Source organism: Mastigoproctus giganteus, chromosome 9 (genome assembly GCF_048544385.1).
Source record: "Mastigoproctus giganteus isolate SK-2022 chromosome 9, ASM4854438v1, whole genome shotgun sequence".
In the NCBI taxonomy this organism is placed as follows: Eukaryota; Metazoa; Arthropoda; class Arachnida; order Uropygi; family Thelyphonidae; genus Mastigoproctus; species Mastigoproctus giganteus.
The window spans coordinates 36,551,592-36,579,202 of NC_143583.1; the positions used below are offsets into that span (position 1 = coordinate 36,551,592).

A 27,611-nucleotide genomic window follows, 5' to 3' on the forward strand; every position below is an offset into this window, starting at 1 on the left:
CTGGTGCAGCATAAGCCTCAGGCTTCCTTGCACCATATGACTAATAATAATAAACAAGCCAGTTTGATTACACCAGTTAATCAAAATATCAGTTAATCCTGTATTATATTTTTCACTTGGAGAAACAATGAATAAATAAAAAAAATTATAGACCCAAAAAATTGTAACCAAGTATTTATTAAGTATAAAAATGAATTACATACCATTTTAGGGCAAAAAGTCTCAAGTTCCATATTAGGTATTAGGTATGTTCGGGGTCTGACGGCACCTGGGATTTCTCCCATCTCCGCGTATGTTCTCTGTATCGGACAAGCCAGAGATTTAAAAGTGTGTGGTATATGTACTGTGTAGTTTGTTGTGCCCATTGTTCATCCGGCCTGTTAGCCGCCGGGCCCCTAGTGAGACCCGACGTTACCAATACCTGCCACAGGGAGGCCGGCCGGGTATTACCAATATTTGTACTCTGGCTGGTCTTGCCACTTACTTTCCTGGGATTTCAGTGGCTAGGACAAAAAAAAAAATAAAATAATAAAATAAAATAAAAAAATAATAATAAATAATAATAATTATAATAAATAAATAAATCGAGGTTGATATTAGTGATACTTAGCAAGTTAGTATTAATAGTACGCGACGAGGGGCTGCGCGGTGAAAGTGAGTTTTAAAAACCAAATAGGTTCGGGCAAAAATTTTGATTTTCTCTTTTGATTTTGAAATGTAGGGCTAAACGCTGTGCAAGACAAAAGTTTGGGGGAAGGATGAAGACTGGGGGAAGAAGTTGGAAATAAGGGGCTGACAGAGTAGATAGCCCCTGTAGGTAGTGAGGCATGCCCGTGCCCCACCAGAGTGAGAAAATTGGGGAGGCAAGGAGAGGCAAGCCTCTGCTCCCCAGGAGTTTGGAAAGAAAGATCCGCTCAAGAGAGTGCAGATAGTGAGTAACTCACTTTGCAACTTAGCATTAGCATTAGTAGAGGCATTTGATGCAAGAAAACAAGCTTATGCAGCATCAGCCAAAAAAAAAAATAATAATAATAAATAAATAAATAAAAAATAACCACTTCCACTTCACCCCTCTGGTCGTTCGAAATACCTGTCCAGCTGAGCTTTAAACTTATTTAGGCTATCAACTTACACCACAAGGGATGGAAGTCTGTTCCACCAACCAGCCATCCGCTGACTAAAGGCAAATTTCCTCACGTCTATCTTACATCTGTCTTTCCTCAATTTGAATTTATGCCCTGTCAGGTGATTATTCTGAGCAAGAGGAAGAATCCCATCAGCATTGAGCATGCTCAAACCATTCAAGGCTTTATACACCTCTCTATCAGATCACTTCGCTGGTGCCTAGTCCCCAGACACTGTAATTTGCAAAACTTAAGCCTCTCTTCGTAAGAACACCCCTTTGTTCCATTCACTAATCTTGTTGCCCTTCTCTGTACTCGTTCCAGCATCTCTACATCCTTCTTGAAATGAGGCCTCCAGACCTGTATACAGTACTCTAGGTGTGGCCTGACCATTGCCTTATACAAGGGAATAATCACCTCCTTATCCCTGCTAGAAAAATTCCTATATATCATCGACAATACACCATGAGCTACTCTTGCAGCCCATCTGCACTGCTCAGAGAACTTCATATCTGCCTGCACAACCAACCCCAGGTCCCTTTCATTCTCTACGACTGTCATTGTAGTACCACAGAGTTGATACGTTGCTCTGGGGTTGCTGTTTCCCATATGTGGTACTTTACATTTGTCAATGTTAAACTTCATTTGCCACCTCTCAGCCCATCTGCTCAACCTTTCCAGATCCTGTTGCAGTAGCATAGTGTCAGTAGTGTCCTTGACAACCCTGCCAAGCTTCGTATCGTCTGCAAACTTGGACATTAAGCTTGATATACCATCATCAATATTATTTATTAATACAGAAAACAATAATGGACCCAATACTGAACCCTGAAGGACTCTACTAATAACATTAGTCCACAATGAGCAGTGTCCATTGATTACCACTCTCTGTCTTCTCCCCCTCAACCACCCCTTTATTCAAAGCAGCAATTTGCCTCCAATGCCACACTGCTCCAATTTGTGCAGCAGTCTTCCATGTGCAACAGTATCAAAAGCCTTTCTAAGATCCAAGTATATAATATCAAAGTTATACCCTACATCCTGTTCTTTTGTGACTGCATCATAGTATCCAATCAAATTGGTCAGGCAAGACTTCCCCTTAACAAAACCATGTTGTGTCTGAGCTATAACTGAAGTCTTGTCTAGATGATCCTGCAGTGCTTCTTTAACCAGTGCCTCCATTAATTTTCCGGGAACAGAAGTTAAACTAACAGGTCTATAATTACTTGTGTCACCCTTTGATCCTCCTTTGTGAATTGGAGTCACATTTGCATATCTCCAGTCCATGGGTACTTCCCCGGAGTCCAAGGAAGCTCTCATAATTATGGCTAAGGGTTTGTTTACTTCCTTTGCTGCTTCCTTTAATATAACTGGATAGATCCCATCCACCCCAGGTGCCTTTCTTGTATTTATCTTCAACAATTTCTCCTCCACTTTACTCTCAGTTATTACAAGATTCTCTAGCTTACTGCCAGAGTTGAATACACCTCTGGCTTTCCCCTCGCTGAATAACTCCTCATGTGTGAATGTCGATGCAAAATATTCATTTAGTTTGTTAGCTACCTGAGCAGGATCATCAACAATTGACCCATCAATATCAAGTGGACCAATCTGATTCATCCCCTTCCTTCTAGAGTTTACATAAGTAAAGAACTCTTTGCTGTTTTTCTTTGCATCCCTTGCCAAAGATTTCTCGTAATCTGCCTTCGCCTGCCTAACCTCCTTTGTAACTTGGTTACAGATCAACTTGTATCTATCATAGGCTTCTGTGTCACGTGTTAATTTGTATGTATCCCATGCATTTTTCTTCTCTGCCATATGTCTCATTAGTTCATCTGACATCCACTTAGGCCTAAACTTGAACAATATTTCTTAGTTGGTATGTAAAGCCTAGTAGCTTCCAAGATAAGGTCTTTGAATGCTTCCCATTTTGAATTTGCTGTTGGTAACATCATCAGTTGGTCCCACTGTATAGAATTTAAATACTGTCTCAGTCCATCGTAGTCACCTTTACGAAAGCAATAACCCTTCCCTTTTCCCCTAATGGTAGTTACCTCTTTGAGTAAATCCCACTTCAGCACACTGTGATCACTGCCACCTAGTGGTTCATTTACCTGCAGATTCTGAATGCATGAAGAATCACTACTGATAATCAAATCAAGAGTATTACTCCCTCTAGTTGCCTCCCGAACATGCTGATGCAGAAAACAATCATCGAATAAATCCACAAAAGTCTTGCTAGTGTGTGAGTGACCAGCCCCCAAATTCCAGTCAATATCTGGGAAATTAAAATTCCCCATTATAAGACTCTCTGATTTACTGGCCCACTCTATTTCCCTGTACAGTTTCTTATTATACTCATCAGAGTCATTAGGTCTATAGCACACTCCTACTCTCAATTTTGATCTCCCAATGCTTATGTCACACCAAACTGACTCGACACTGCATTGTCCAGCAATGTCGACTGACTTCACTTCCTTGAATTTTATGTATTTCTTAACTAATAGCATAACCCCTCCTCCCTTCGTATCCTGTCTATCCTTTCTGTAGACATTGTACTCCCCAAATTCCAGTTCTGCATTCCTTATATCTGTGTGACACCACGTCTCTGAAATCCCCACAATATCTGCCTTTGATGTTTTGAGCAATACCTCAAATTCATCAAATTTATTCACTAAACTCCTAGCATTGGTGCACACCCAAGTATACATGCACCTGTTCTTTTTCTTAGCTACCCTAACACAACCCACGTGTTTACTTGTACCCCAATGATTCCCAGCAGTCTCTGAAATATCCTGCATTTTATTTTCCAGGCTGCGGCTCATTTTAATAGAAGCAGTGCAAAAATCACTTTTCACCTCTGCCAGTGGCTACTGTTAATCTATTAGTCCTTGTATCCCCCCCCAATCTAGCAGTTTTCCGACTCACCTAACACTGCCTTGATAGCATCAGCAAACATTCTTGCACCCTTTCTATTTAAGTGTATCCCATCCCTGTAGAAGCAGTCTCTCCTGTTAATAAGTACAGACCAGGCTGAAAAAAATTCTACCCCTTGAGGCTTGCGCAGTCTTTCCAGGGCCGAATTGATTGACAGGGCTCTCATCATATACTCCCTCCTATCGTGTCTGGGCAGAATTGCAGACACTTTCAAATTCAACCCTAATTCAACGCTAATTCAACTTGAGCCTTTTGCCCTAAAACGTGACGTGATTCAAATTATTACACAACATTAGGCATCTCTCACATTGTGGAGTTATACTTTGCAACTGCCTTTCCATAATTGCACCACCAGGATGCCTGCCCTCCCACCAAAGAGGAGCCATTCAACTCTGAAATGGTGCCATCTGGAATATGGCATCCGCTGAGAATAAGTAACAGTAGTTTTCTCCTGTGGTGAAGAATTACTTATTCGAGGTAGTGCAATATCATGCATAATGATGCGAATCTTATAATTATTTAGTAGTTAGCTGTGAACAGACTTGTATGTATATTACATAAAAATATGTGCTGTAGACACAGATTAAATTGTTTTTGTTTTACTCTTAAATCAACTAACTACAGTATAAGTTGCATGGCAGTTACAAAAGTCTGCACTATTCAATAAGGCGCCTCCGTAGCCAGGTGGGAAGGAGCAGCAGTGCGTAGCACACGCTTCTTGATTAGACCGGGGTTCGAGCCCGTCACCACCAAATACGGAGGATGCGGAAAGGTCAAGGAATGACCACTGCATATCCCGGAGCAATATGGCCTTAGTTGCTAATGCTCCTAAAAAAAAAACCAAAATAACAAAAAAAAATAACTATTCAATATCAGAAACAAAAAGTATATATAATATATATAATGATCAAAACAGACAAAAATATATAGAGTCACTTCCCAACTTATGTACAGATTGTGTTCAATGGAACTCTACATAAATCATATTTTATGTAAGTCGGAATTTCCCAAAATGCTTATGCAGTACTTGCAACTATGCGTGCTGAATTTGACTGAAGCAAAAATGAAATGTTCGACAAACATGTAAATAGAATTATTTATTCAATTTTTTTATCTTGTGCGTAGGAAAAATTACAAAAGTGTACAAAATTATAAAAATTTTAAAATTATAAAAGAGAGAGAGGAGACAAGCATAACGTCAGCAAGTTTTACCTTTTGAGCATCATTGCCAGAATTAACTCTCCAGCTGATAAGTACTGTGCTGTGGAAGTTGAGGGCTGTGGAGATTTTGAAGGGGTTTTTTCCAACACATCACAAAATTTCTCTGCAGCTGCAGAATTGGCACTGGCGACTTCACTGCATACTTTAATGCTGCGGGTTGCATTGAACGGAACTTTACTTATCCTTAATATCTTCATAAATACTTCTTGCTTTTGGTTGAATGGCCATTGGACTCAGGGGCACTTGCTTCTGAATCTGATTTTCCATCCATATTAATAGCTTTTCCATCTTCGATTTAGTGCCTGAATGCTGTTTTGTGATCACCGTTGATCCTTTAACATGTTCTTTTATATGTGCACTGTCCCTTAAAATTAATATTCACTGTTGAAGCAGCGAGACCTAATTCTGTGCAATTGAAGACAAACTTTGTCCTGCTTCGGGCTTCTTAATTAATCATCTTCATTTTTAAATCAATTTTGTTTTGTTTCCTAACACTGCCAGCACTTTCACTTTCCATTGGTCCCTTTCCCTTTACTATTGTAATAAATAAATAGGAATAAAGAGAAGATTCTGAAAATTTATGTTTTTTATATGATTTAAGATTTCAGTGAATAACGTAAAAACCCACAGAATTCCAGGTATTATCACAAATGCAATAACATCGAGTGTACTACCCGTTTTTAATAGATTGCACTAACAGAAAGCCAAATAAACCAGAAAGTGCAAATTGTTTTCTTTGTTTTATGATAGTGACCTCCAGAAATGTGTTTAAGAAAAATATCACAAAAGCATTCCAAATTGATTCTTATAACAGAACATATGATAATGATGAAAGTGTAGTGCAATTTCCATTATAAAAATGACCTTTTAGAGAGAGATATTTTCACTATATAAGTAATAGCTTACTTATATAGTGAAAATTTAAACTTCCAAGGTCTCGGAGCAAATTACCAAAAAAAAAAAAAAAAAACAATATGTTATTGGGTTTACATTACGATATTTTCATGATACCTCCATTTATTCCTACTGGATGCAAAATATGTTTCCACGATTTTTTTAAGTTTGCACCGGCCAGCAGAAACTTACGTAAAGTCAAATTTCCATAAGTCAAGTATTATATAAGCCAGGGAGTGCCTGTATATCTTAGCACCTGCTCACAGTTAATGCTAGCTTTGAGTAGGGACAGTGACTAAATTTGACTGAACATGTAAATTTGGAATTTGCTTTTGGTATTTATCAAGTAAACAAAATAAAAGCTCTGTTTACTTGATCAGTTTACTAAATCTTACTAGGTGTTTGGATATATGTGACATATATTTTTGTGTATTTTAGTAATTTAGTTCACAATAAATTAATAATTTACATAAATAGATGTGAAATTGTATATTAGTTTCTAATTCTAAAATAATTTTATAATGAATTTACTAATAATGATAATTGACAAAACCATCTAAAGTAATTTTGGCATGTCTTCATAAGCTACTGTCATAATGTCTAAATAGTAAAAGCAAGAATTTTACAGTCCTCTTAAGATTAGTTTATTGTTTTAAGTAGGAGAGTCATATTATGATACACATGTAAATTTCAGTGGCTAAACTGTAATAAGCAAGAGGTGCTCAACAAGGATTGGTTCAAGTGAGTATCAGTTAAGAGGCTGCTGTGTGTTAAATGAGCAAGATTAGGTTTAGAAAAATTAAGTTATTTTTATTGCATTGTACTATTAAGTGAACCATTGTGCTTATTCTTTGGAGCATCTTAAAAAAGCAAGAGATCGGGATATACAAATAGAGACCAACTGTCAAAATTATTTCCTATATCCAGCTAGCTCATGAGTGACTCTGTGAAAACAGTTTTATCAGGCTAGTTAAACATGATTTTCCCTTAGCAAAACAGCATTGTGCGTCCTTCGGATCATACTTATGACATATTTTTTCCATGCGCTTTCTTACCACTGAAGTCATACTGACTGCTTTTATGTAAGGAATATCTCTCTCTCTCTCTCTCTCTCTCTCTCTCTCTCTCTCTCTCTCTGCCAGTGATGAGATCATAATTAAACTTAAAAGATGAAACTTACTTGCCTTGAAAGTTTTTCTAATAAATAATCTTTTATAATTTCAATATTTGCTAATTATTTCATACTGTTCAACCTTGCTCACACAGCTTGTCTTCACTGTAAGGAGTCTTTTATCTGTAAATATTTATGCTAAGTTCAGTTTATCTGCATAATCAACTTGGTTATCTAAGACTTTCCTGCACCATTTATATAAGGGTCTGACCTGATTATTTCTTTTCTGTTTCTTCTTCTTTTTCTTCTTCTTCTTTGTATTCACATGCATGGAAAAACTCCTTGTCTCCTTTTCTTGTGCTCTTAGCAAGCACTTTCTCATAATCAGCCTTTGCTGGCCAAACCTTTTCTGTGATACTGCTACAAATCAACTTGTAGCCCCCTTATAGGCTTCAGTAATTTTCATTGCTCTTTTTAACTTTCCTGTGCCATCCTTTTCTGTTCTGTTAAATTGGCTAGCCCGTGATTCATTCATTTTAGTATCCTCCTTGTGCTGTATTTTCTTAATAATATATATGCATTCGTGTGTTCTTTAAAGGTATTTCATAATTCTAGTTTATTTGTCCTTTGTGTGCAATCTCCTTTCCTGAAATTAAAATCAAATATTTTATCTTTAACACTGCTACTTCTCTCCATCTCCTTCCCATCATTCAATTTAGAACTCTGTAATCAGGCTCTGCTAAATTTTAAAATGATTATTAATTTAAGCTCATTTTAGTAATGAAATAAAACTAATTTAAAGATATTAACTTATAAACTCAAGAAATTGAAACCTTTTATTGAAAATTTCAGATGCCAAGCTTGTGTTATCTAAGGTCTCCAGAAGGCATGCTGGCATTTATCAATGCTTTGCTAGAAATGAACTTGGTTCTACCTATGCATCTTCTTTGCTTACTGTTGTTACTGATAATTCCACTCCAGCTGATCCTGATTATGATGAGGAAGATGAGGACAATTATGGTAATTCACCACTAAAATGCTAGTTTTGAAAATGGAATTATTTTAGATATTTTATTCATGATTATATGGGACAAGCCAGGAATTATACCATGTTTAGTTGCAGTTGAGACATGAAATTATTAAAGTAATTAAAATATAAATATATTTTGCATAAATTGTGTTTATTTACAGATTTCAATAATAAAAGTGAAGCAGGTTGGGAATGGTACATAAACCTTCTTTCTAAGCAGTTTCATTTTATATACTGTATTTATCCAAATATCATGTTTTGTAATGAAATTTGTATCCCATTTTTGAAAGAGATTTAAAAAAGAAAAAAAAAAAAAAAAGCAGTTTAGACAGCATTTTCCTTTTAAAATGATGGCAGAAATTGTGGCAATAACAATTTCTGCCATCAGCATTGATAAATAACATTATTGTATGCTTGTTTTTTTTTTTTTTTTTTTTTCTAGGAGCATTAGCAACTAAGGCCGTATCGCTCTGGGGATATGCAGTGGTCATTCCCTGACCTTTCTGCATCCTCCGTATTTGGTCGTGACGGGCTCGAACCCCGGTCTAATCAAGAAGCGTGTGCTATGCACTGCTGCTCCTGCCCACCTGGCTACAGAGGCGCCTTATTGTATGCCTCTTCTTATTACTACCAATTATTATAATACTCATAATTGATTTTTGCTTTTGTTGTTAGTGTTGCCTGGCAGAACTTCAAAATACTGGTGTTTCATTTACATTTCCAGTCTGTATCAGTATATGTAAATTCTGATTCTACCAAAACTCGAATGTGATGCTACATCAGCTGTTGACTTGTTATCTTGTTTTTGCTATTACAAAAATTTATAGATCCTTATTTGCCTGTTCTTGGAATTTCTTTTATGGTTGCTTTACTCGATCACCAAGAACTTTGGTCTACATCCAGTGGAGGTGCAAGGAAGACCTACCCACTTTATGAATGACTAGCAATGATTATAAGAAGAGTTGTAAAGAAATTCTGGCAAAAAGCAAAAGCTTCCTTTTTTGTGAAGTGAATAACTGATTTCCATGTGCAGAACAAGAATAACTTTCAGAAGCCACAAGTGTTGGGTAATATATGGCTAAACACAAGAGGCATTTGATTGAGTTAAACATATACTTCCTTCTTTTCTTTTAAACTGTCAATTGCATAAGTGACCATAGCATCCTTAAATAAAAATAACTGTGCCTTTCTCCAGTGGATGGAGAAAAATAGTCCAGTTAAGTTCAGGGCTTGTAAAATTTGCTTGTCTTATTTCTTTGCAGAAATTTATTATTTTTTATTTTTTTATCACATATGCTTAGTTTTAATCCTCCATCACTCACCCTAAATGAAGCAAATATGCTCATGTAGCAAATATGAAATGCCAAACAAATAATTTATTTCTCATAATTTATAGTGTACTGAAATGAAAGGAGAAAGCACTGTGTGATCATGTAGAGAATGTTGTTGGGAAAAGGGACCATGGAGGATTTGGTTTTATTTCCAGTTAAAAAGAAAATTAAATAAAGGGACATCTGTTAGATGCTATGCAAGCAATAGGTTAAATCTGATATCTAGACAGGATCAGATTTCTCCTCTTAGAATTGTTGGCATAGATTTGGCATCTAGCCTCTCTTAGAATTATGTCATATGTTATTCCTTTTGCATCCACAAATCTTTTTTTTTTCTTCTGGCATTATTGTTTTTTCCGAGGCAGTTATTCATCCTGTACAAATTCTAAATCTGCTCTTCAACAGACTGTTCTTCTCACGTCTGTGTTGGTATTACTAAAAACTTCTCCAAAAATCTCTTTCAGAGAGAGTGTTTGAGTTAATTGGAATTGGTAACTTCATCCAATTTCAGTGACTACTCTGCTCTGCCATACAGATATTCAGTTGCTGCCACATGCCTTTTTCTTACATGTATATCTCCAGGCATTGTTTACCTGAATTGCATGTCTAATTTTATCGTCTTTCTCTAAATAAGATATAGCACACACATCAATTGGCTGATATCATTTTATGTACAAATTTGATGAACCAGCTTTATCTTAATTTATCTTTTCTGCTTCCATTTTTAGAACAACTTTTATTCCTGCATATTTCCTGAAAATTCTATTAATTTTCAGTATTAATAAGTTTTTTAAGTTTTCTAACATTTAATTCACCGTGGTATTATAATATTATTATTTAGGTTCAACAAACTTTTTTGTTTGGGATTTCCATAATAAAATATATATACAGTGTACACTGCTTATTGTGATCATGAATAATGTTCTCATTCCTGGAATGTTTTCACTTTTTAAGATGTCCAACTCAGACTTGATAAAAGTTATATACTAATACATAGAAAAAACATTTTATTTTAATCAGCACCCCTTTTTATCTTGTGGCTTTTTTTCCTTATTGCAGTTTATGCATGTGTAGTAGAAGTGATTACATAACATCCCGATTTGTTCTTGAACTCTGATATGTTGTGAATCTAGTTACTGCTGCTTCATACACTTCATATGGTTATTGGTGTTGTTACTCTGTAATGTGAGAGATAGTATTGTATCTGTACTCCTATCAATCTGACTGTTTTACAGTAGATCGTTTACCCTTTCTAATTCTTCATTTTAATATTTTCTTTATTTGTTTTAATGGTGTATGGATTTCCAGAAACATTATGAGAGGTGTTCTTGTTTCATTTTTATTGATGGCTTGAAGAAATAGGGGACAGTCAAATTAAAAGTATTTTATATTGCTTAAACTTCGTTTTTTATTTTTGTCCTCTCTCACCTTTTTATATATGCATTTCTGCTCTTCATCAAGAAACACTGCTAAATAGTTACATTCTTGCATCATCAGTTATTGTTATCAATTAAGCTGTGTCCCAAAGTGATCCCCATAAGTGGCATCTACTTTATATAATTCTGTGTTTCATTCTAAAATTCTAAATCTGGCATTATTTGAATAGTTAGCATGCAGGTGTAGAATTTTGTAAGCCTTGTTTGAACATGTATAATGCTTAAAAATATTTAGTCCATCATTAACAGTAACAACAGTTTATGTATTATTGCTTTCTAGTCTTGTCGTTACATCTGTGATAAGATTATTAGTAACCAACTGCATGATCATTTTCTGTTGGGCTGTTTTTTTAATTTCTAAATAAATTGTCAACTATTTATTTATTTTTTCTCTATATTTGTTTCCTATATAATGTTATTATATTTATACCCGATTTCTTATGAGAGATCACTCATCAAGATACAAATTATGCTGGTTCTTCCATTTGGCTGCAACTGGGTGGTTTGCATACAACTACAGAATTTTATACAATTTTGTGTTTGAATGCATACAGTACTACAGCTATATGGCCCATTGTTAAACACAGCAAATATGTTTGGCTGCTATAAATTGTAATTATAAACTCTGCTTTATCATGACAGTATTTTGCAGCTGCAGACCAATGTATTGCCATCTGCCCACAGCCAAAATGGTAGTGAATGCCAATTTTAATCTTCCAGAGCACCTATTTTAGAATGATTACTAATTACTATATCAAAACACTACCTCTTGATGAGGCAGTACTAAATGTGAAAAAGCAAGTCTTACCTTCCAGTGGCTTTGATATCTTTTATCAGTAGCATGTTTCATGAGTCATACACATGTGGAACTAGTTTAAATGATGATAATGAGCCACTACAAGTAATTTTTATTTTATTATTAGTAGATATCACTGTGCTTTTATATGTTACATATAGAGAGAATTCTATAGTATTGGTTTACTGTTAAGATTATTTTTGAGCGTGCATACAAGATTACTTGTGTGGTTAGTTCTTTAATGTGTTCATGCCTTGAAAGTTCTATTATTATTTATTATGAATTAAACTATAGACTGCAAAGTAAATTCAGCTTGTATACTTTTATGCAAGTTTCTTTATATTAAACTTCTATTATATATTAAAATAAAAGAAGATAATACAGTCAGTCCTCATATAACACGTGTTTACACTACACAAATTCGATCATACACGATTTATAAATAGGGGAAGGATATCTTATATAACACGAACCGAATTCGCTTATGCACGATTCGCCTTTGTGTTTACAAGAAATGGCAACCGAACGCGGAATCACTCCAACTGAATGCAACACGATAGGAATGAAGAAGATTCTGAAAATGTATTTATGTTTTTTTATATTGAAGGGGAAACACATTTCACCATAATAACGTAAAAACCAACACAATTCCAGCTATCGGTATAATCGCAAATGCAATTAGATCGAGTTTACTACCAGTTTATAACAGATTCCACTAGCAGAAACGCAACTGGAAATTGTTTTTATTGTTTTATGGTAGTAACCCCTAGAAATGTGCTTTAGTAAAATGTCAGGTGTTAATAGTGTATCTCTGCCTTTACGGTGTTTATTTGTTGCTACACGCACGCAGCTTTATTTATGTGTATCAAGCTTGCCTCCTCGTTTTGTAATTGTGCTTTATTCCCTAAAAATGAGTAAAATACTTAAAAGGTGTGAAAAGGAAGCGTACTGGTGAAGACACTGCAGATTCAGAGAGAAAAAGAAAAGCAATATCGATAAACAGAGGCAGACTGAGTCAAAATTTCTTACCCGGGAAAATATATAGTGGCCTCATACTATGGTTTATGGCCAAAATCACGCCGGCCCACCGGGGTTTCCCCTGTAAGGCTTATGGCCAGTCCGCTTCTGTCGATAGAGAAAAAATATTAAATTGTGCAACGCTTTGAGCGAAATGAAAGACCATGTGATATTGCACGTGCTACAGACCTAAATGAGGCAACGCCGAGAATTACAAAGAATGCAGAGAAAATAAAAACAACTTTCATAGCAGGAACAACTCAAAGTGTAATTAAAATCCATTAGATTAAGACACAAAGAATTGGAAGAAATGCAACGGCTGTCATCTGTTTGGATAGAAAATCAAACAAAAAACAAGTTTGCTTACGATAGAAGCGAAAGCATTAGCAATATTTTATTACGTAATAGTCGTAATAAAATACGTATTTTATTCGTAAAAAATACTTACGTATTTTTTATTATTTATTATATTATAATAAAATGTAGTATAATAATAAAAAATATTATAAAAATTATAATATTTTTTATTACGTATTTTAATCGTTATAAAATACGTAAGTATTTTACTTATTGTGTTTGGTAATGTTTTGGTTACCAATGTGTGTTCAATTTTGGGTGGTCGGCACCTAACCCTATTTTTCCCATAGGGCCTGTTGTTTATATTGCACGATTTTGCATTGCACGAGGGTTTCTAGGAACACAACTATCGTGCTATACGAGGACTGACTGTAGTATTTTCCATAGGTCCTTTCATTTATGTTATAATGTGTGCAATCCAAACAAGTTCATAACTGTATGAAGCATAATTTTCTGTTTGAAAAAGACCATTATATATCTCTCTCTCTGCTTTGAATTAATTTACATTACTGAATTATTCCCATATAAAATTTAGAGATTATATTTAGTAACTTTTGTATGATTTTGTGATGTCTTATTGCCAAATATGAATATAATTTTGCAAGTTTGTATATATATATATATATATATATATATATTTTTTTTTTTTTTTTTTTTTCAGATTATGGGCTTGAAGGAATAGATTCATCATCTTTGTATGATAAGTTTTTGCCTTCTCATGGAGGTCACCACAATGATCATGAGACTAGTCCTGGTTCATTAGATGAAGATATTGACAAAAAAAAGAGAAAGAAGAAAAAGAAGAAAAACAAAGAAGGTATTTACAAATGATTAGTTATCTATTTAATATATGGTCAAATTGTGATTGCATTACATTTCTTCTGCATGAAGGTTTTTTTTTTTTTTTTACAATTCTTAACTGTTGCCATTAATGACTTAAATTTATATAATGGGTAATCCTTAACATGTTCACTGCTCCCTCATGTAAATATGCAGCTTCAGATTTTTAATCCATTCTTCTGCATGAAGTTTTTTTTTTTTTTTACAATTCTTGACTGTTGCCATTAATGACTTAAATTTATGTAATGGGTAATCCTTAACATGTTCACTGCTTCCTCATGGAAATATGCGGCTTCAGATTTTAAATCCATTTGAAGGGAGAACTACCCTACTTTTAGAACTTTTACTTACAATTTGACAGAAGAAAAACCAGATGCAGTGGATTCCAGTTATTGGGCCACCGGTTAATCGGGGCTGCCATTTATTTGGGACAAATCTTAAAGAACAGAACCTAATCGAGAAAACAACTAGGGTTTTCTTCGCTTAAGTGGGACAATATGCCGTTAGCCATAGTAAAAAGGAAGCCCAAAAACGCTGCATCCATTCTTAATTGCATAGATTTCAATCCTGGAATTCTGGGCCAAAAAGGCTGTTGGAAAAGTCAGCAGTGAAATGCTGACTTTTCCAACAGCCTTAATTAAGCATGTTTATTTGGGACACTCCTCAGAGAGAATGGGAAGAGACTAGAGGCAGAAATGTCTGATGTAGATCATAAGGAAAACCACCATAATTGCACTATAGTGTTAGAGTTTATGTTGCATATAGTCAGATCAGGTTGTGACTTCTGCTCATCCTTCACCATAACATTGTTATAATTAGTTTTACTTTGCTAGAGGCTAACCTTCTATGATGCACCTCCTACCAATTGGTTGATTTGTTGTTGCTTACACAATCCCAGATCTTACAGGGATCCAGCTGATAAACAAAGGACTCTTCAAAAGGGATGAAGTCTGAATCTGCATGATGAGATATTCATTTCTCTTCAATTGATGATATTGTTCACATAGTAGTTATCATCAGGGAGAGAGTGGGGAAGTGACTGATTCATTGAATGATATGTGGGTATAAAATTCTGCATGCATTCAAGGTTGCATGATACTGCAAATGTTTTATATTCTGGATTATTTAGCCATCCTGGGATATAAACAGAAAATTTATTAGGGCATAAATAACTGCACTGTAAATCACAAGAGCATAATGAATAATTGAACTTATTAAATAAAATGCCATTAACTCAATAACAATGTCATTGAGCTTAATTAAATAAATCCCATTGAAATAATTAGTTTTTATTTCAACTAAAAAAAATTTGTTATTTGAAGAACAAATTTAAATATTGGACTATTTTTTGAACCAGCTCTTCCCAATTGGAGTCATCTGGAACTGACTTCCTCTGTCCACTATCCAGAAAAGGATTTCCAGAAGTCAAATGTTACACAGGCTGTTACTGGGCATCAATGTTATGCAAGGGTATGCCTTTAACTATCAGTGTTAAATAACATGCTTTGCGCATGGACTGAGTTCCAAAGCTGATTTGGTTATATTAAATCTTAGTTAAAGATGTCCCAGAAAAGCCTGTGAACTTATGTGATTGTCTAGTGGTTTTTATGATAGGACAATGATCTCTGTGCCCTAAAGATCTATTCAGCATTGTGGTAAATAGAACTTGCAGCTTTTTTTTTTTTTTTTTATGAAAACCCCAAACACGAAAGGTACTAGAACATATAGCACTTGGTACCATGCTTGGGTTGGAGGTTGAGAAGACGAAAGAAGATATTTGTTGACATTAGACTTGAACTTCTGCAGACTGTGATTTTCAAGAAACACGTACGAAGGAAGGTTGTTCCAGAAAACAGCAGTTGAATGAATAAACGAGGAAGATGAAAAGTTGGCTCTGTGAGTTTGAAATTGGAGAGTAAATGGATGATGGCTGGTGGCGGCACATGTTCACACTGTTTTGAAAGAGCGAGTGGGAATAATAGAAGCCAATTCAGAAGAACAGTGCCCATGGAAGTATCTGTAGAAAAGGCATGCAGCAGAAACAGCCTGAGAGAGATTTTGGTGGCACCAAATGTGGGAACAATATTCGAGTGAACAGCTGTTTGGAGGAAAAGTAACGCTGAGAGTGAAAGAGAAAACCACGTTTTTTAGATGCAGAGCAAGCAGTATTTGTAATGTGCTTGTGCCAAGAGAGATTAGAAGTCAGGGTAATCCCCAAAAGAGATATATCAACTTTCCTAGAAATCAGAGTGTCACCAAAGGTAGGCATAGAAGCAGAAGAATCCTTTTTGCGAGATATAAGACAAGACTGAGTTTTAGAAGGGTTGAAATCAACTAAGTTGTCTTTTCCCCACTGGAGAATTACCTGGAGATCGGCATTTAAGGAATTGGTGGCAGATATTCGAGATGTTGAAGCTGATTGAGCAGGGCAAGGTTTCTCAAAATGGAAAGTGGAATGCAATGTGCTATCATCGGCAAAACTATGGATAAGGTTTCCAGTCAATGGAAGAAGGTCATTAATATACAAGAGGAAAAGAGTGGGTGAAAGAACTGAACCTTGGGGGACACCAGCATTAGTGGAGAAGTTAGAAGACAGAGAGCCATCTGCCATCACCCTCAGTGAGCGATCAGAGAGAAAACTGGATAACCAATTATAAAAAACAGTTGGCAAACCATAAGATGAAGCTTGTTTAGAAGACCTTTATGCCAAACACGATCAAAAAGCCTTTGAGATCTCAAGAGCAACTACTTGTGTTTCACCAAACTTTTCCATTGAATTTGTCCATAAGCCAGACAAATTCCATTGAATTTGTCCATAACATAAGCCAGAATATCACCAGTGGATCGACACTGAAAGAATCCATACTGGTGATCGTTGATCAGATGGAAGGTTTCTAGGTAGTTTTAAGAGTTGGCAGTTAATTGATTTCTCCATTACTTTAGAAAGAGTAGAAGTAATTGCAATGGGACAATAATTGGATGGGAGGGATTTGTAACCCTTTTTATGAACTGGCTGGATATGAGCAAATTTCTAAGCAGAAGGAAAAACACCTTTGGAATAAAAAAGTGAAAAAAGGCGGCAAAGAACAGGAATAAGTTCAGGAGCACAGGTTTTGAGAACAAGCGGAGAAATACCATCAGGACCTGGAGCTTTCTTAGCATCAAGAAAGCAGCCTACCTTTGTATCGTCTGTAAACTTGGACATTAAGCTTGATATACCATCATCAATATTATTTATAAATACAGAAAACAATAATGGACCCAACACTAAACCCTGAGGGACTCCACTAATAACATTTTTCAAATAACATTTGTCAAAATCCTTCTGACATCCATTTGATGGAAGACCACAGGAGGCATTGAATGGAGTGTGTTGGGAATGGTGGGAGGTGTTTTACCAAGATCATTAATACATGATTTGGAAGAAAAATGGGATGCTAACAGGTCAGCTTTATCCTTGGCTGAAGTGACAACAGAACCATCTGGTTTTGACAGAGGTGGGAGCAAAGATGTGCAAAAGTTGCGGCCAGTAGCTTTGGCAAGAGACCACAATGCTCGGCTACCATTGGGCAAGAAGCAAGTTTTCTACTCTTAGCCTGTGCAAAATCTAGTTTGGACTGATTAATAACTGCTTTACAATTGTTGTGAGCTTTGGTGTAGACAGAAAATGAAACTGAAGAATTGGAAATAAGCCAATTACGATATGCAACCTTCTTCTCTTCAACAGCCTTAGCACATTTATTGGAAAGCCGAGGTTTAGATAAAGGACAAGATTTTAAAGTGGAGTGTGGAATAAAGGATTTCATTCCTACAAGAATAATTTCACTGACACAATCTGAGCAAACATTGACATCAGAAGTTTTGAAACAGTAATCCAACCAAGGAAAAGAAGAAAAGAAATCTTGCAGGTCATCCCATTTTGCATTCTTGTAATGCCAAACAACACGAGGTTGGGAATAGCCATGAGATAAAGATTCCATTGGAGAAGAGACAATCACCAAGTTGTGATCTGAGGTGCCGAAAGGACCACTCACTTCGACCCTGTACTTAGAAAGGTTGTTTGTGTGAAAAAGATCAAGCGTATTGGCTGTATGGTTAGGATTGTCTGGTATTCTTGTAGGTAAATGAACAATTTGTGCAAGGTCATTAGTAATTGCAAAAGCCTCAGCATCTCGACGAGCTGGGTCAGTGTGACTAGAAAACGGAAGCCAGCTGGAACAAAGAGCAACCCTTTGTTCCATTCACTAATCTTGTTGCCCTTCTCTGTACTCATTCCAGCAGCTCTCAGTCCTTCTTGAAATGAGCCCTCCAGACCTGTATACAATACTCAAGGTGTTGCCTGACCATTGCCTTATACAAGGGAATAATCAACTCCTTATCCCTGCTAGAAAAATTACTGTATATCATTGACAAGACACCATGAGTTACTCTTGCAGATCGTCTGCGCTGCTCAGAGAACTTCATATCTGCCTGCACAATTATCTCTAGGTCCTTTTCATTCTCTACCACTGTCAGTGTGGTACCACAGAGTTGATACTTTGCTCTGGGGTTGCTGTTTCCCATATGTAGTACTTTACATTTTTCAATGTTAAACTTTATTTGCCACATCTCAGCCCATCTGCCAAACCTTTCCAGATCCTGTTGCAGCAGCATAGCATCAGTAGTGTCCTTAACAACCCTGCCAACCTTTGTATCGTCTGTAAACTTGGACATTAAGCTTGATATACCAGGCATCTCCGTAGCCAGGTGGGAAGGAGCAGCAGTGTGTAGCACACGCTTCTTGATTAGACCGGGGTTCGAGCCCGTCACCACCAAATACGGAGGATGCGGAAAGGTCAGGGAATGACCACCGCATATCCCGGAGCAATATGGCCTTAGTTGCTAATGCTCCTAAAAACCAAATAACAATAACTTGATATACCATCATCAATATCATTTATAAATACAGAAAACAATAATGGACCCAACACTGAACCCTGAGGGACCAAATAATAACGTTAGTCCACGACAAGCAGTGTCCATTGATTACCACTCTCTGTCTTCTCCCTCTCAACCACCCCTTTATGCATAGCACCAATTTGTGCAGCAGTCTTCCATGTGCAACAGTATCAAAAGCCTTTCTAAGATCCAAGTATATAATATCAAAGTTATTTCCTGCATCCAGTTCTTTTGTGACTGCATCATAGTATCCAGTCAGATTGGTCAGGCAAGACTTCCCCTTAACAAAACCATGCTGTGTCCGAGCTATAACTGAAGTCTTGTCTAGATGATCCTGCAGTGCTTCTTTAACCAGTGCCTCCATTAATTTTCCTGGAACAGAAGTTAAACTCGCAGGTCTATAATTACTTGTAGTAGTAGTAGTAGTGGCTTGTGATGCAAGAAAGCAAATGTATGAGCTTATGCAGCATCAGCCAAAAAAAAAAAAAAAAAATCACACCATTCCCTCCAAATGCCTGTCCAGTTCCTCCTTAAATTTATTCAACCTATCAACTTCCACAACAACAGATGGAAGTTTGTTCCAGCAATTAACCATCTGCTGGCTAAAGGCAAATTTCCGCACATCTATTCTACATCTGTCCTTCCTTAATTTGAATTTATGCCCCCTTAGGTTCGTAATCTGAACAAGTGGAAGGATCCCATCAGAATTCAGCGTGCTCAACCCATTCAAGGCCTTATACACCTCAATCAGATCACCGCACAGGTGCCTAGTCTCCAGCCACTGCAATTTGCAGAACTTAAGCCTCTCTTGGTAAGAGGATCCCTTCATTCCCATCACCAATCTTGATGCCCTTCTCTGTACACGCTCAAGTAAATCTACATCCTTCCTAAAACGAGACCTCCAGACCTGTACGCAGTACGGCTAGGCCTCGCATAATGCGAGTTCGATTAACATGATATTCAGTTAATGCTATTTGAAAAATGATACCACTTTTCACTTTACACGATGCATATTTCCAGTTAACGTGATCTTTTTTTTTTTATGCGATAGTTGAAAAAGAATTGAATCGCGCGTTAAGCTTACCGCAAGGCGTACGGTCAATAAACAAACGTTTGCCTGCTGCCCGTCTCAGTGTGTTCCATCAACCATCGGAAGAAGACGTGTTTGTCTCCCGCTAATAAAGCCAATGCAGACTTGCATTTAAAAATTCAAATTTTTAAATGAGCCAGATGAAAATGTTACCGCAAAGGAGATAACGGTAAAAGAATTAGATGAAATCTTTCATATCGCATAGAACCTCAAACAAAAGGCTTGATGTTCTCTGCGATATTTATTTCGCCAGGCCCCAGGAGAAGATTGTTGTCAGCTATCGGAAATTGATTAATGAAAAAAGAAAGTCAACACTGTTCAAATATTTCCGCAACAGTGATTTCTTCATTGTGTATTTTATGTCAGAGGTTCCCAGATTTTTTCGGTTCATGGCGTCTTTAATGTCTCTGTAACTGTTTCAAGGGGCACCCAGACCAAAAGAAATACCTAACAGTTTTGTTTAGTAGTTAGGTCCAAACAACTTAATAAGAAATGCTGAAACTGTGAACTACCTCGAGCTACTAGTTCACGCTGTGTCCGACAGATGTCGAGTATTGCTGTGTTTCCCTCGAAAATTTAAAATATTCCATAGCACACAGTTTAAGAACTGCTGTTTTATGCAACAAACATTTAATGCCATAATTATTTTCATTATCTTTTACATTATATACAGTAAAAAAGTTATTTAAAAGGTATTTTTAAAATTTTTTATTCGATTAACGCATTTCCGTTTTGCGCGATGCGCTCGCAGGACGAATTAATCACGTTAATCGAGGCCCATCTGTACTCAAGGCGTTGCCTGACCATTGCCTTATACAGAGAGACAATCACCTCCTTTTCCCTGCTAGCAAAATTCCTATATATCATCGACAAACCCCATGACCCGCCCTGGTGGCCTGTCTGCATTGCTCAGAAAACTTCATATCTGACTGCACAATTACTCCCAGGTCTTTTTCATTTTCTACCACCTTAAGTGTAGTACCACACAGTTGGTACGTTTCTCCGGGGTTACTTCTACCCATATGCAGTACTTTGCATTTGTCAAGGTTAAACTTCAGTTGCCACATTTTAGCCCATCTGCCCAAATTATCTAGATCCTATTGCAGTAGCACACTGCCATTATTGTCATTAACAACCCTGCCAACCTTTGTATCATCTGAAAACTTTGACATTGAGCCTGATATAAAATCATCAATATCATTGATAAATATAAAAAAACAGCAGTGGACCTAACGCCGAACCCTGTGGGACTCCACTAATAACATTATTCCACGAAGAGCAGCACCCATTGATTACCACACTCTCTCTTCTCCCATTTAACCATCTTTTTATCCATTGTAGCAACTTACCCTTAATACCATTCTGCTCCAATTTGTACAATAGTTTTCCATGCGCAACAGTGTCAAAAGCTTTCCTGAAATCCAAATATATGATATCAAAATTATTTTTTGCATCTAGTTCCTTTGTAACCACATAATAATAACCAATAAAATTTGTCAGACAAGACTTTCCCTTAACAAACCCATGCTGCAGTCGTGTCTAGATGATCCTGCAATGCATCTTTAACCAGTGACTCCATTATTTTACCTGGAACAGAAGTTAAACTAACTGGTCTGTAATTACTCGTGTCACCCTTCGATCCCCCTTTGTGAATTGGGGGTACATTTGCACATCTCCAGTCCGTGGGGACCTCCCCTGAGTCCAAGGATGCTCTCATAATTATGGCTAAGGGTTTGCTTAGTTGCTTTGCCGCCTCCTTTAATATAATTGATAGATCCATCCACCCCAGGTGCTTTTCTTATGTTTAACTTCAACAATTTCTCCTCCACTTTGCTCTCAGTTATTACAAAATCAAGTATTCTGCTACAATTTGATAACCTTCTGCCATTTTCAAACCTTAATAATTCCTCATGTGTGAATGTAGATGCAAAATACTCATTCAGTTTGCTATCTGAGCAGGATCATCAACAATCGAACCATCAATGTCAAGTGGACCAATCAGATTCATCCCCTTTCTTTTAGAGTTTATATAAATAAAGAAATCCTTGCTGTTTTTCTTAGCATCTTTTGCCAAGGATTTCTCGTAATCTGCCTTCGCCTGCCTAACCTCCTTTGTGACCTGATTACAGACTAGCTTATATCTGCCATAGGCTTCTGAGTCGCTTGACAATTTATATGCATCCCGTGCATTTTTCTTCTTTGTTACCAGTCTCATTAGTTTATTAGATAATCATTTAGGCCTAAACCTTGAACAATATTTCTTAATCATCATCTTTTAAGGGCACAAAAGGTGATATAGTTGTACACGATGGCACTAATGATATTAAGAGTAGGAGACCAGCGGAATTACTTAACAAGTACAGGGCACTGTTGAACAAAAGCCGTGAAGAAGGGTTGAATTTGAAAGTGTCTGCAATTCTGCCCAAACACTATAGGAGGGAGTATATGATGAGAGCCTTGTCGATCAATTTGGCCCTGGAAAGATTGTGCAAGGCTCAAGGGGTAGAATTTTTTTCAGCCTGGACTGTACTTGTTAACAGGAGAGATTGCTTCTACAGGGATGGGATACACTTAAATAGAAAGGGTGCAAGAATATTTGCAGATGCTATTGAGGCAGTGTTAGGTGGGTCGGAAAACTGCTAGCTTCGGGGGAGACAAAGACAAATAGATTAACAGTAGCCACTGGCAGGGGTGAAAGAGATTCTTGCGCTGCTTCTATTGGAATGAGCAGAACCGTGAAAAACAATATGCAGGATATTTCAGAGACTGCTGCAAGTCATTGCGGTACAAGTAAACACATGGGTTGTGTTAGGGTAGCTAAGAATAGAAACAGGTGCATGTATACTTGCGTGTACACCAATGCTAGGAGTTTAGTAAATAAATTTGATGAATTTGAGGTTTTGCTCAAAACATCAAAGGCAAATATTGTTGGGATATCAGAGACATGGTGTCACACAGATATAAGGAGTGCAGAACTGGAATTTGAGAAGTACAACGTCTACAGAAAGGATAGGCAGGATAGGATGGGAGGAGGGGTTATGCTATTAGTTAAAAAACACATAAAATCCAAGGAAGCGAAGCCAGTCGACATCGATGGACAGGGCAGTGTCGAGTCAGTTTGGTGTGACATAAGCATGGGTAAATCAAAATTGAGAGTAGGAGTGTGCTATAGGCCTAATGACTCTGATGAGTATAATAAGATACTGTACAGGGAAATAGAATGGGCCAGTAAATCAGAGAGTCTTATAATGGGGGATTTTAATTTCCCAGATATTGACTGGAATTTGTGGGTTGGTCACTCACACACTAGCAAGGCTTTTGTGGATTTATTGGATGATTGTTTTCTACACCAGCATGTTCGGGAGGCAACTAGAGGGAGTAATACTCTTGATCTGATTATCAGTAGTGATTCTTCATGCATTAAGAATCTGCAGATAAAGGAACCACTAGGTGGCAGTGATCACAGTGCGCTGAAGTGGGATTTACTCAAGGAGGTAACTACCATCAGAGGTAAAGGGAAGGGTTTTTGCTTTTGTAAAGGCGACTATGATGGGCTGAGACAGTATTTAAATTCTATACAGTGGGACCAACTGATGATGTTACCAACAGCAAATTCAAAATGGGAAGCATTCAAGGAACTAATCTTGGAAGCTACCAGGCTTTACATACCAACCAAGAAATATTGTTCAAGGTTCAGGCCTAAATGGTTGTCAGATGAACTAATAAGACATATGGCAGAGAAGAAAAATGCATGGGATACATACAAATTAATGGGTGACATGGAAGCCTATGATAGATATAAGTTGGTCTGTAACCAAGTCACAAAGGAGATTAGGCAGGCAAAGGCAGATTATGAGAAATCCTTGGCAAAGGATGCAAAGAAAAACAGAAAAGTGTTCTTTACCTATTTAAACTCAAGAAGGAAAGGGATGAATCAGATTGGTCCACTGGATGTTGATGGTTGAATAGTTGAGGATCCTGCTCAGGTGGCTAACAATCTAAACGAGTATTTTGCATCTACATTCACACATAAGGAGTTATTCAGGAAGGGGAATGTCGTAGGTGAAGTAAACATTGGCAGTGAGCTAGATGATTTTCTAATAACTGAGAGGAAAGTGGAGGAGAAATTGTTGAGGATAAACATAAAAAAGGCACCCAGGGTGGATGGGATCTATCCAGTTATATTAAAGGAGGCAGCAAAGGAAGTAAGCAAACCCCTGGCCATAATTATGAGAGCTTCTTTGGACTCAGGGGAGGTACCTATAGACGTGAGATGTGCAAATGTAACCCCAATTCACAAAGGAGGATCAAAGGCTGACACAAGTAATTATAGACCTGTTAGTTTAACTTCGGTTCCAGGAAAATTAATGGAGGCACTGGTTAAAGAAGCACTGCAGGATCATCTGGACAAGAATTCAGTTATGGCTCAGACACAGCATGATTTTGTTAAGGGCAGGTCTTGTCTGACCAATTTGATTGGATACTATGATGTAGTCACAAAAGAACTGGATGCAGGGAATAACTTTGATATTATATATTTGGATCTTAGAAAGGTTTTTGATACTGTTGCGCATGGAAGACTGCTGATAAAATTGAAGCAGTGTGGCATTGGAGGCAAATTGCTGCTATGGATAAAGGGATGGTTGAGTGGCAGAAGACAGAGAGTGGTAATCAATGGACACTGCTCAACGTGGACTAATGTTATTAGTAGAGTTCCTCAGGGTTCAGTGTTGGGTCCATTGTTGTTTTCTGTATTTATAAATGATATAGATGATGGTATATCGAGCTTAATGTCCAAGTTTGCAGACGATACAAAGGTTGGCAGGGTTGCTAAGGACACTACTGATGCTATGCTGCTGCAACAGGATCTGGAAAGGTTGAGCAGATGGGCTGAGAGGTGGCAAATGAAGTTTAACAGTGACAAATGTAAAGTACTACATATGGGAAACAGTAACCCTAGATCAACGTATCAACTCTGTGGTACTACGCTGACAGTGGTAGAGAATGAAAAGGACCTGGAGGTAATTGTGCAGGCAGATATGAAGTTCTCTGAGCAGTGCAGACGAGCTGCAAGAGTAGCTCATGGTGTCTTGTCAATGATATACAGGAATATTTCTAGCAGGGATAGGGATGTGATTATTCCCTTGTATAAGGCATTGGTCAGGCCACACCTTGAGTACTGTATACAGGTCTGGAGGCCTCATTTCAAGAAGGATGTAGAGCTGCTGGAACGAGTACAGAGAAGGGCAACAAGATTAGTGAATGGAACAAAGGGTTGCTCTTACGAAGAAATTCTTAAGTTTTGCAAATTAGTGTCTGGAGACTAGGCACCAGCGAGGTGATCTGATAGAGGTGTATAAAGCATTGAATGGTTTGAGCATGCTCAATGCCGATGGGATTCTTCCTCTTGCTCAGAATAATCACCTGAGAGGGCATAAATTCGAATTGAGGAAGGACGAATGTCGGATAGATGTGCGAAAATTTGCCTTTAGCCCGCGGGCAGTTGGTTTGTGGAATAGACTTCCATCACTTGTTGTTGAAGTTGATAGCCTAAACAAATTTAAGGCTCAGCTGGACAGGTATTTCGAACGAATGGAGGGGTGAAATGGGAGTAGTGGTTGTGCTTTTTTTTTTTTTTTGGCTGATGCTGAATAAGCTTGCTTTCTTGCATCATATGCCTCTACTAATGCTAATGCTAATAGGTATGAAACTTTTAGTAGCATTCATGATTAATTCCTTGAATGCTTCCCACTTAGAATTTACTGTTGGTAACATCTTCAGTTGATCCCACTGTACAGAATTTAAAAACTGTCTGAGACCACTGTACTCACTTTTATGGAAGCAAAAACCCTTTCCTTTACCCCATGTTAATCAAATCTTTAAGTAAATCCCACATCAGTACACTGATCATTGCCACCTAGTGGTTCCTTTATCTGCAAATTCTTAATACACGAATGATCACTGCTGATAACCAGATCAAGAGTATTACTCTCTCTCTGGTTGCCTCTCAAACATGCTGCTGCAGAAAACAATCATCCAATAAATTCACAAAAGTCTGACTAGTGTGTGAGTGATCAATCCACAAGTTCCAGTCAATATCTGGGAAGTTAAAATCCTCCATTATAAGACATTCTGATTTACTAGCCCACTCTATTTCTCTGTACAATTGTTCATTGTGCTCATTCGAGTCATTAGTCCTATAACTCACTCCTACTCTTATTTTTGCTTTCGCAGTGCTTATGTCACACCAAACTGACTCAACAGTGCACTGTTAATCTATATCAACTGGGTGCACTTCTTTTGATTTTATGTTTTTCTTAATTAACAGCATACCACTTCCTCCCTTTCTATCCTGTCTATCCTTTCTGTATACATTGTACTCCCCAAATTCCAGTTATGCATTTCTTATATATGTGTGACACCACGTCTGTGCTATCCCAACAATATCCGCCTTTGATGTCTTGACCAACACTTAAAATTCATCAGATTTATTTACTATACTTCTAGCATTGGTATACATGCTCCTATTCCTATTCCTAGTTACCCTAACACATCCCATATTAGCATTAGCATTAGCATTGAATTAGCATTAGTAGAGGCATATGATGCAAGAAAGCAAGCTTATTCAGCATCAGCCTAAAAAAAAAAAAAAAACCACACCACTCCCATTTCACCCCTCCGTTCGTTCGAAATACCTGTCCAGTTAAGCTTTAAATTTGTTTAGGCTATCAACTTCAACAACAAGTGATGGAAGTCGGTTCCACCAACCATTTGATGGATAGATGTGCGGAAATTTGCCAAAGGCAAATTTCCGCACATCTATCCGACATCCATCCTTCCTCAATTTGAATTTATGCCCTCTGAGGTGATTATTCTGAGCAAGATGAAGAATCCCATTGGCATTGAGCATGCTCAAACCATTCAAAGCCTTATACACCTCTATCAGATCACCTCGCCGGTGCCTAGTCTCCAGACTCTGTAATTTGCAAAGCTTAAGCCTTTCTTCATAAGAGCAACCCTTTGTTCCATTCACTAATCTTGTTGCCCTTCTCTGTACCCGTTCCAGCAGCTCTACATCCTTCTTGAAATGAGGCCTCCAGACCTGTATACAGTACTCAAGATGTGGCCTAACCATTGCCTTATACAAGGGAATAATCGCCTCCTTATCCCTTCTAGAAAAATTCCTGTATATCATTGACAAGACACCATGAGCTACTCTTGCAGCTCGTCTGCACTGCTCAGAGAACTTCATATCTGCCTGCACAATTACCCCCAGGTTCTTTTCATTCTCCACCACTGTCAGTGTAGTACCGCAGAGTTGATACGTTGCGCTGGGGTTACTGTTTCCCATATGTAGTACTTTACATTTGTCAATGTTAAACTTCATTTGCCACCTCTCAGCCCATCTGTTCAACCTTTCCAGATCCTGTTGCAGCAGCATAGTGTCAGTAGTGTCCTTAACAACCCTGCCAACCTTTGTATCATCTGC

The 27,611-nt window shown here is 37.3% G+C and overlaps 1 protein-coding gene across 4 annotated transcripts in view; it reads left to right on the top strand.

Moving 5' to 3' along the window:
- Positions 1-27,611, top strand: part of LOC150080147 (interference hedgehog-like) — a 186,311-nt gene that overhangs the window by 114,141 nt on the left and 44,559 nt on the right. For all 4 annotated transcript variants that reach the window (XM_090381915.1, XM_090381916.1, XM_090381913.1 and 1 more), the window contains 2 exons: positions 8,140-8,307; positions 13,916-14,071. In XM_090381915.1, the coding sequence (XP_090238041.1) occupies positions 8,140-8,307; positions 13,916-14,071 (324 nt within the window). The remainder of the gene's footprint in view (positions 1-8,139; positions 8,308-13,915; positions 14,072-27,611) is intronic.